The sequence below is a fragment of the Nicotiana tomentosiformis genome, chromosome 1 (genome assembly GCF_000390325.3).
Source record: "Nicotiana tomentosiformis chromosome 1, ASM39032v3, whole genome shotgun sequence".
In the NCBI taxonomy this organism is placed as follows: domain Eukaryota; kingdom Viridiplantae; phylum Streptophyta; class Magnoliopsida; order Solanales; family Solanaceae; genus Nicotiana; species Nicotiana tomentosiformis.
The window spans coordinates 76,711,536-76,722,172 of record NC_090812.1 but is presented as its reverse complement, the minus strand read 5'-3'; the positions used below and the strand labels follow the sequence as shown (position 1 = coordinate 76,722,172).

The window sequence follows — 10,637 nt, the reverse complement described above, 5'->3', positions numbered from 1 at the left end:
CGGGCTCGCAGACAAAAGCCGTTGTAATCCCACTAGAGGGAATCTTGGCAGAAATTATGGAAAAGCTGATTTATTATGGGTTTCCCACTGAATGTTTATTTTATTATGCTTGGAGCCAAACCCCTTCACTATAAAAGGACTTGTTTATCATTTTTGTAAGGGATCTATTGGAGGACTTACACTATCACAAATTGTATTATCCCCTCTACAAGCAAGAGTGATCTTTCTAGTTTCTTAGATTGATTCTATTTTTGTTAAATCCTAAATTTCACTGTTCATAATTGATTGGCCTAGATTACGTTTTTCTCCAATCTATATTCATACTTTTATTTATCCTAGCATTCTGTATTAAGTTGTACCATGTATTTTCGGAACTGCACATAAATTAAACTCTATCCCTTTTTTCGGGTAAACAGTGTAGAAACAAAAACATAGTGATCAAAATATATATAACGTCATTTTAAAGGGCGCTATACCTTAAACGCCATTTGCCCGTTAAGATATAGTGTCCTTTAAAAGGGCGTTATACGTGAATTTGAAAAGACGGGAGGTATAGGGCCTTTTATTATCGATGTCTCTTTTCTGAAATTAAAAGGGCGTAAGAGAAATTGAAAAATCGATCTCTCTTTTCTGAAATTAAGCAAATAGAGTTCTTTTCCAAAAATAACTTCTAAGATATATACATCGATGAGGAAGCCGAGCAGTAGCACTGCAGCCACATTTTGAACAAAGATGATAGGAAAGCAAATAAGCTAATTATTGGCCAAAAAAACACTAGCATAAGAGCTTTTCATAGAACCCTTTCTTTCTGCTCACACCAAATTTTACTCTTAAATAATATCATCTCTATACATATGTAATTGACCTTTTGACAAGAGAGATCTTTGATGCATCCCCACCTATCTCCTCAAAAACTACCAGCAAGTTTCCAGTTGGTTTCAACCAAGATCGAGGAACGTGGTACCTAAAAGAAACCAATAGGTTAAAGAGTTAGCAACCATTTTAATCTTCCTATTTATCAACTAAGGGTCAAAAAAACGACTGTGATGTGCATACCATCTTTGAGTTGGCTGGCCACAACCGGATTGGCACTTTCCTTGTCGATATGTCCCTATATAAGTGCAAGGGCTGCAGTTACCAGTGGCGTAAGCAGTCCAGTATCGTCCGATGCTCTGCCCATTAATCCATACTTGACCCTTTCCCATGCTACCCATGTCCAGCGCTAATGGATCACTTCCTCTTGGTGCATTGAAGTATACCTGAAAGTTTGATGGAAATTTCAGTATTTATGGTCAAGATCAAGATTTCACCTTTTTATTTCTCATTATTAGTTATTACAGCTCCATGCGACAATATCAATCTTATCTTCGAGTTAATATTGAGAAGTGTCATTAATTCTGATGTTTCAAAAGTTACAGCAAATAGTATACAAGTGATTTCAATCAGTTTGGGTGTAACTTTTCCTATTACATTTTTCCTTGTTACTAATCATATGTGAAGCAATTCAATTGAAAATTCTTCTGTCCTGTCCTCCATATAGACTGAAGCAAATATATATACCTTGTACCATGTAAGAGGTTGTTGCTGCCTTGCTATCAAAGAGCCGCCCACCCAATCAGCGGCAGAAATTGCATTTGGAGAACCCAAGTTCATCGCCTCACCTCTCAACCCCACCTGAGTAAAAACATTCAAAGTTGCGGTAAGGACCTCTAAGATGCCAAAGCATGAATAAGAAATTAGGACATGCACCTGGTATGACCATTTCTGCCACGATAAGTCCCTTGGTCCCTTGTCTAGCCCGTGAAGAACGACTGGTCCAAGGACTCCCGTGCTCCACGTCTCATAACGTGCTCCGTTGTTCTTCAAATACAAAAACCAAGACATAAAGGTGAAAATACCACTTTTGCCAAGGAAGAAAATGATTAGTTATTTATGAGATCCACAAATCCAGAGATATCTCCCCACCACCCCTGCCCCAACTCAAGTTGTTGCTACTAATGTTTATTCCAAAATACGTAAAACAAAAATCCATTCATTCCCCACACGTGATAGTTCTAAAATGATAACGCGAGTCGGAATAAGAGACTAACTGGCAATCCAACAGCTACACTGAGTAGGGAAATTCTGTTTATTCCAGCATGCAGGTTAACACCTCCCCTGAAGGTAACTCTTCGGTTTTCTCGGTTTCCATAAACTGAACCTGTAATTTGACCCTAGAATTCTTAGAAGGAATCCAACATTTGACGTTTCTCAACATTAAAAAGTTACCATGAGTTTACTAAAAGAGAAGCAATTTGCACCTGAAAGTTGTCCATTAATAAACACATGTAAGGCATGGCCTGCTGACTGCACAGTAAGAGTCAGATGTTGTCCTTGATGTAGAAATGATTCGGCTGAACTTATCTCAGCACTGAAAAGTTTAACGAAATGGTCAAATGAATATACACATTTGTCAGCAGGAATATAAAAATGTTTTTGTTCATACCTAGTGGTGTACCAAAGGTAGTCACTCCTATCCCTGGTAACATTTAATTGCTCCAAGAGACCAACAACAGTGAGCTTTGAATCCGCATCAATGGTGGATACATCTTCGCTAAATGTTTCCCAAGTGCGCAGTTGTACGTCAGTGGGCAGCATTTGTGCATTGGATGTCTTAACTCCAACCTGATTTGAAGAGCAAAAGACTTCATCACAAAATATTTTCAGTAAATAGATTGCAAGTTGGCAACTGCGTATTTCATACATAGCTTAGCTTCAATTCTCATCTTAGTAGATCATGTCAAATGGGAAGAAAAAACCAAGGGCTTGTTTAGCAGACACAATATTGTCAACTTATTCTATAGAATTATTTGGTTAGAAAGTAGGGAGTGGATGGTATGTGAAGAAAGATTACAACCTAATGTTAGCTATGTAGAAGAGGATTCGGGGAGATAAAAAAAAGATAACATTTATGTATGAATGACTCTTCAGCACCAATGAATAAAAGAAGAAGATATACAACAGGAGTAAGTAACTATCTTGATATATAACATACCCTGGCAGTATTATATACAACATTTTTACAGTCTGGAAGAATGCTTATTGACCAAGGTGGCAGATCATAATGTTTGTGCCTAAATGTCACCCTCGCAGGTGAAGTCAAATGGAAATTTGCAAGAAAAGCAGCACAATGTCCAGAGCCGGAAGAAAATACATGTGCCTGCAAAATGGAGAAGATTTCAGAATTTTATAAGGCCAAAGAATGATGCATCGAATATGTAAAAGAACGTATCAATGTAGTGTAAGAAAGAACAAAGAGTTATCGATAATCTATAGTCATTAGAAATCTAACTTTAATTTGAATACTCGTCCTCGTTGTCAGAGTGGATGCAAAATAGGGAGTGAGCCTGCACCCACTCCCTTTAAATTCCACCCACTTCCACAAAGGAGTAGTACTCACATCCACTGGCAGACCACTGGCTTAAAATTTTGGATCCGTGTCTACTCGTAGTAACACCCCTACCCCCAAAACAAGATAATTAAAAGAGTTTACGGAAAGAGGGAAAAAAATAGGAAGGTACCTGTTCATAGTTTCCTAAGGCAGTAATGGTAGGATCAGCAGAAATAAGTGCTGGTTCACATAACTTGATAGCATTATGAAGCTCCTTCAAATGGTCATACTTTGGCTGCCTAATCAAGCCTATAAAATAAGCATGGAGAGCTAATTAGTATATACGAGGAAAGTCGCATTACATGCATAAGTTGTTCCTTTAAATGGTCGTAGCTCAGTCTCTGACCATATTCATCAATAGGAGCATCATAATCGTAGCTGGTAGTGATGAAAGGCCCTCCAGCTGTTCTTCCAAAGTTGGTTCCCCCATGATACTGTTCAAAAAGAAAAAGGAATGTCGGTTAAGGACAAAGTAGCATTACAAGTTGGGCATGATGGATCCCATAGATGGTAAAACTCTTAATATTATTTCCTTTCATTCATTTGATAAGAGTCCTTTTACCTAAGAAAGCATCAAACAGGCATCCTCGGAAATTTAATATGTAAGTTGGGGAGAATGGGAAATACATAAATAGCCACTGAACTTAACAGTTTAGACTTGGTGACAGGTCAAGATGAAAATTTTAAATAGTTATACAAGATTTTTTCCTAAGCCAACCAGATTTTTCATTACTCCTATTACTTACCGAGTATTTCAGAATTTTAAGATTCAAACAATCTTGATTCAAAAAAATTCATATATCAGATTAGTAGATAAGCACTTTTGAGCAACAGGCATATCTCCAACCGATGTAGAACTTCAGAGAGCTAGTTATCGGTTAAGTTCCATTATAAACAAGTTTTTAAAAGCTGGTTACTGACCATATAATAATTCACCAAGGAGCCTCCTTTCTGAACAAACCGTGCAACTGCAAAGGCCAAATCTTCAACTGGTCGATGATGAACTGGACCGCCAAAATCATCAAACCTTTATACATCAAGAAACGTAAGCAAAAGCATCCCAACATGGAAAAGTATTAATCACACTGCAAATACCAAAGTATCATGAATTTACCAGCCGCTCCATGCCTCTGTCCATATCGTTGGCTTGTTAGGTTTGTTAGGGGAAAAGTAATCACAATAAAAACCATTGCAGGTGTTTATCTGTCACCAAAATGAATATTAGGTTTAGCATAACGTTAGATAATCCCAAGCACTTAAAATCAGCTTTTCTATATAATTGACTTTCTATATGAATATTTTCCAATCCTGGTAACTATGGGGCAATGGAAATAACAAGTTGAAATAAGGAGCCAAAAGAACCGAGTTCAGTGTGCAGTTTATTTAACAAATGAAGATACGCTTATCTTGTCTAGTGGCGAAAAAATTCTTACCACTGGATCAGGGGCATCATCCTCTTTGCACATAATCCACGGAACCCCAGTACCCATTTCAACAGCCATTTTAGCCGCCCAAGTCATGTACGCATGACCAGGAGCGCCATATTTTTTTATTTCTAACCCATACTCGTTCTCAATCTGCATCAAACACTTGTAAACATAAGTATCTATGATGCTTCATCATTGCAAAGCACCATACTGCACATGGGCTGAGAACACAAAACAGATGATCCAGTCTATGAGCTTTCTCACATATCATTAATTTTAAATTGCTTAAGGTACACACTAGATGCCACAGGAAGTAGCTTTACTTACTTGTTCATGAAATGAATGGTACAAAATCATACCTGTGAGAGAATGATAGGACCACCTTGGGTCTGAAATAGCTTCTCATTCTTCATCATTTGGACAATTTTCTGTGTGAATCTTTGCATTTCCCTCTGCAAGATAAAAAATAGCAGTAAGCTTTATTTTTTACTTTTCATATAACGAGAAATCCCCCAGAACCAGAACCAGTTGAGCACGGTTCAAAACTCCGTGGATAAAGGGCAGTCTACTGTAATTTAACTTCCAAATAGAGCAAAATTATTACTTTTTCTTTGACCAAATTTCTACTACACATTAGGCTCTGTGTGTGTGTGTGTGTGTGTGTGTGTGTGTGTGTGAGAGAGAGAGAGAGAGAGAGAGAGAGAGAGAGAGAGAGAGAGAGAGAGAGAGAGAGAGAGAGAGAGACCTTGAAAGGTTCATTATCAGTTCTGAAGCTGATACCAGGAACGTACTTCAACCATACAGGAAAACCACTGCAATTAGAAATCAAAAAAGAAAATTATACAGAGCATATATAGCATTAGAAAGAAAACACTATCGGAAATCAAAGCTCATTGTCGTTTGATTTAAACAAAAAAGAATCAAACTTACCCAAAATTCCACTCTCCACAAATATAAGGCCCAATTCGAAGATGCATATAGAGCCCTGCCTTCTGAACCAGCTTTATGAATCGAACTAAATCATTACGTCCTTCAAAGTTGTACTATAAACCCACAAAAATGTAGACATTAATACCCCATTTTTGAACTAATAAATATAAAAAAGGGAGTAAAGAGCAAAGTACATTGCCAGGTGAAGGTTCATGAAGATTCCAAAACACATAGGTTTCTATAACATCCAATCCTCCATCTTTTGCCTTCTGTATAATCCCCTCCCACATCTGCATTTTATCCATTGTCAACAAAACTTACCAAAATACCAAATACCAAAATAAGAAAAAAGAATAAGAACGAAAATTCCATACATCAGGGGTACTTCTGGGGTAATGAATGGAACCAGAAAAAAGAATTTTTCTTTGGCCATTGATAATGAGAGACTTCTTGTCATAAGTCACGCTGCAATAACCAAACTCAGTAACAAAAATCAACAGTAAGGAACATAACAAGAACCATTTGGCACTCATTATTATTACTTAGAGAAGTGGAAAGAGAGAATATGCAAAAAATGCTTTATCTTCAACAATGGTGGGAAAAAGCAAAGTGGAAAATGAGAAATGTGAATAAAGAAAGAGAGAGAGAGGGAGAGTCTGTAAAAGTGCAAACAATGAGGTACTGACAAGAGCTCTCCTCAAAGGCTAAGAATGTCTGTGACAGATAATCACACAGAAAAAAGTAACAGTATTTTGGATTTTGTGTTACTGCATTTAACAATACAATGGGTCATAAATGTTAATGAATGTTTGGGTTTTTGTATTTTGTATCAAATGCATTCTCATCTTTTATAGATACAGCCAGCGCCGACCTCTCCCTTCTGGTTTGTCGATAAATAATATCCTCGCTCGCTGTCCTCGCATTATTTCAACCGAAAATAGTTTTTTTAGTCCCTAGTCTAGTGACTAATGTCTAGACCTTAAATAAGAAAATGAAAGTATTTATTGTTCACATTTTAAAATTTTAACGACAAGAGTGTGTTGCTCTAGTGGTGAACACCGCAAGGTGAGAAGTTCTTAGAGGGAGGAAGCCGAGGGTCTATCGGAAACAGTCTATCTATTCCAGGGTAGGGTAAGGTCTGCGTACACACTACCCTCCCCAGATCCCACTAGTGGGATTATACTGAGTTGTTGTTGTATTTTAAAATTTTCAAGTAAAATTATTCAGGCAATTTAACTTAGCATAAATTATAACAAGCAAGAATCCTAGCTCATAGACTAAGGTCGCTTAGGAGTACTATAAATTCAAAGTTGAGTTTAATGTCCTTTTAGCATAAATCATTTAGTTTTTTCTTTGATAACCTTGGTGTACATAGATTAATTCTACGAGATATTTGACACCTCCAACTAGCAATAAATATCTCATAATTTTGTCCGTCAAAACTTGGACAAATAGAAAGAAACCGTCAAATGTTTTTGCCTTCAATCCGCTGATAAATCATTTAATATTTAGAACTCATTATCAGATAATTCAAATTTGTGTTGATTGGCATATTAAAGACGCAAATGCTCCCTTTTCAAAAGTGTAAAGGCGTGTTCTATAGTGAGCTTGATAAAGAGAGAGGGGCTCAGAGCCATCCTATATTATCCTTCGAAATAGGTGAATTTAGAATTTAAATTGGATAAATTTAAAGTTTTGAGTTCATCCAAAGTGTGAATTCAAAATTTAATATTTACATTATTTGTAAGAGTATTTTCACACGCATACACATATAATTGTTGGATCAATACAATCCACTCCTATTATTCTAAGTCTGCTATGCCATTTGGGTAGTGCCGAAGTTATATTCCAGCTTTTTTTCCTCTTATCTTCCTTCTCTGCTTTCAAAGAAAAAATAATAAAATGTATATTTTTTTTCGGTTCACTCTAAGTGAATTTTTGATTTTTTTTTATGGTCCACAATATTTGACTTTTTTATATATCAAAAAGGAATTAATTTCTTCTTTTCAAAGTTATCCTTGGAGTAAAGAGCCTATGAGTAGTTTGTTATATTTCTAATGAGCAAATTAAGGTTAATATGGTCAATTTTATTGTTAATTATTGTTAAAAGGTGAATTTCTTAATATATGTAAAAATAGCCAAAAAAATCACTTAAAATGAACGAGAGGAAGTATTTAAAAAGTTCCAATTCCAAATTAATAGCACTTCTACTTTGAGTATGTCCTTTCATGAATGCTTTACCACTATTTATTGCATTATACACTTTGGATATAAAAATAAAAAAGGTATCGTGTAAGTTTTATTTACACTTGTTAAATGCTCTTTCCGTTCTAATTTATGTGAACTTGTTTTACTAGGTACGGAATTTAAGAAAAAATGAAGACTTTTGAAATTTGTGGTCCTAAACAAGTCAAAAAAGGGTCCAGTGTATTTGTGTGGTTATAAAATCTTCTCATTAAGGGCAGAATTGTAAGTTTAAGCAAAATTATTTGCAAATTTAGAAAGGGGCCATTCTTTTTTAAACGGACCAAAAAGGAAATAGGTTCACATAAACTGAATCGTCAGGAGTAATTTTCTTTCAATTTCAATAAAAAGACAAAAATAAAATTATGGCCTTTACTCTTTTGGTCCACCAGACATTAAATAAAGCATACCTATATCTTGTTTATGATGGCAACGCCAAATGAATTGGAATTGAGAGATTATAAAAGACGCAAGATGTGTAAATGTACTTTTCTCTGTACAATCTTTAATTCATGCTAATAAAGAAGAAACTTTTGACCTCATTTCAAAATTGGCCAAACTGAGAATTTTGGCCAATGTTTTCTAAGCAGGGCAGTCGCACTGTGGTGTCACCGCATATATTGGAAGATGTGATGAGAGGGATCTTGGGGTGAAAAAAATTATCTCATTCCCGAAGTTTACATCAAATTATATTACGTAGTTTATTATAATTATCGATAATACTGCATGCGATATTAAATATATAGCAATTAATTATGATTAAGTAGCAATAATTTATGTAAAAGAACTCATATACTTCCTTTGTTCACTTTTACTTATTCGCTATGCTAAAAATATAGCTTCACTTTTACTTGTTCATTTTAGCGAATCAAGAGAAAATAAAAAATTTTATATTTAATCTTTGTCATTAATTACTCATTTCCTAATTTTTTTAAATGCTAGGTATTATTATGGATATTAGAGTAAAATATATAATTCATTTATTATTTATTTAAGGAGAGTGCAAAGTTTATCGTGGACAAATAAAAATAAACGAAATGAGTATTTATTGAGTTAATATATAAATATTGTGTGTGAGTAAATTTTGTTCGGGATTATTGGATTTGGGTTAGGTTGCGTGTGATTTGGTTTTGTTAACCAATTCATTTGGAATAATCAATAACTGAGCTGTCAAGTTAAGCACATTTAGACACTCCTTAATTTCATGATTAATAGGTCCCCTTGAATAGGTAATTGGGTTCAACTGCTTCCTCTTTTTTTTTTGGATCAAACTCAACGATTAAAGCAAGTTTTTCTGTCGATCCTTCCTGTCGTAATTCACCAAAATTTGTATTCTAAGTAAACTTAAATTATTGGTTATTACAGGAATCTTTTTATTTCTTCACGTTAACAAAGGCATCTGAAAAAAAAAGAAATATTGTGATATCACAGATTCACACATAACTTATTTACATCAAAATGTAAAAAAGTCTAGCTCATTCAATTTATAATCGTAAATTCTAGTCTTTATTTTAGCTTATACTAGCGTCAAAGTATGAATAGGTTTGTGTCAAATCGTCAAATAACTACTTCTTGTCATAATCCTTAATCATAAATTTAAGTCAGCGTCAAACTTACACTTTGTAACGTACACAGTCAATTTTCATTCGTTTATTCCTATGCAATAATTATGATTGCCCACTGCCATTATATACCATCAAAAATATCAAAATTATAGAGTAGTAGTTAGAGGTCAACAAAAATATCCAATTATAGGGTACTAAAATTACTACTCCAACCAACAATGATTGTGGTAGATGGGTAAGTATACCTTTATTCTTAATTAAACTTTCGAATTCGAGCATCGGGTGTAGGATCGCCTTGTTAGGAAATGTTTTACACTCAAATATGGAACTTTCCTATGTAAATCTAAATTTAATCGGACACAATAAGCATATCGAACAACAAATGAAAAGCAAAAAAATTGATACTCCTACTTAATGTCTTAATATTCGAGGGTTGTAACAGTGACAGGTAAAGTGATAATATACTTTAGAATAAAGAAATAGAAGGCATGAGAAAAGTGAGATATAGCCCATAAGTGGGGTGGACATAGGATGCTTCCCATATATGTGTTGGCTTTCATAACAATGGGGGAAATGGGGAATTACTTTACTTTTTTGAGAACTTTGGCCAAGGCAATTAACATGACCCACTTTTCGACGTCCCATGTGACCATTCCATGTTCACAAGCTTCACCATTTTTTGTCCTCATTTAGCATTTCAGGATATGCCCACATTTTACTACTGGGATTTTACCGAGTGAATGATACTAATACAAACAAACAAACAAACTTGAGAGATACTGTATTGACAGGGCGATGCAATTATTTAGCAATGAGGTAAAAATTGTTACGAGATAAGCCTGTCCAAAATCATATTAAAAATAACAGTTTATTTGTTCAATTAATGTGGGGCATTGTAACATTTTTAGGGTTAAACCTTTGGAGAGTGGACAATAACATTAGGCAAATCAATAATATGGATGTAGTTACTTTGACACCATGCTATAAAATAGACGTTGATCTCCAAAAGTTATCTCAAGAATTTATTTAACGTATCAAATA

The 10,637-nt window shown here is 34.9% G+C and overlaps 1 protein-coding gene across 1 annotated transcript; it reads right to left on the bottom strand.

Moving 5' to 3' along the window:
* Positions 1 to 608: 608 nt before the first annotated feature.
* On the bottom strand, positions 609 to 6,700 carry LOC104107381 (beta-galactosidase 3-like). Its single transcript, XM_009616169.4, has 18 exons — positions 6,162 to 6,700; positions 5,982 to 6,077; positions 5,788 to 5,900; positions 5,603 to 5,669; positions 5,217 to 5,309; positions 4,864 to 5,007; positions 4,545 to 4,633; positions 4,352 to 4,457; positions 3,777 to 3,864; positions 3,561 to 3,679; positions 3,035 to 3,199; positions 2,486 to 2,664; positions 2,301 to 2,410; positions 2,091 to 2,200; positions 1,750 to 1,860; positions 1,561 to 1,674; positions 1,057 to 1,259; positions 609 to 964 (listed from the first exon to the last, which is right to left on the bottom strand). Exons 1-18 carry the CDS (start codon positions 6,318 to 6,320, stop codon positions 847 to 849), a joined length of 2,184 nt encoding a protein of 727 aa, XP_009614464.1. The 5' UTR covers positions 6,321 to 6,700; the 3' UTR covers positions 609 to 846.
* Between the last annotated feature and the right edge of the window lie 3,937 nt (positions 6,701 to 10,637).

Bases quoted from the DNA above. Each gene is read 5' to 3' on its own strand.
- LOC104107381 (XM_009616169.4), bottom strand. From the start codon at position 6,320: ATGAGTGCCAAATGGTTCTTGTTATGTTCCTTACTGTTGATTTTTGTT. The intron at 5,670-5,787 runs GTAAGTTTGATT...TTCTAATTGCAG, and splicing joins TGTGGAGAGTGGAATTTTGG to TGGTTTTCCTGTATGGTTGA. The intron at 5,310-5,602 runs GTCTCTCTCTCT...TTTATCTTGCAG, and splicing joins CTGATAATGAACCTTTCAAG to AGGGAAATGCAAAGATTCAC.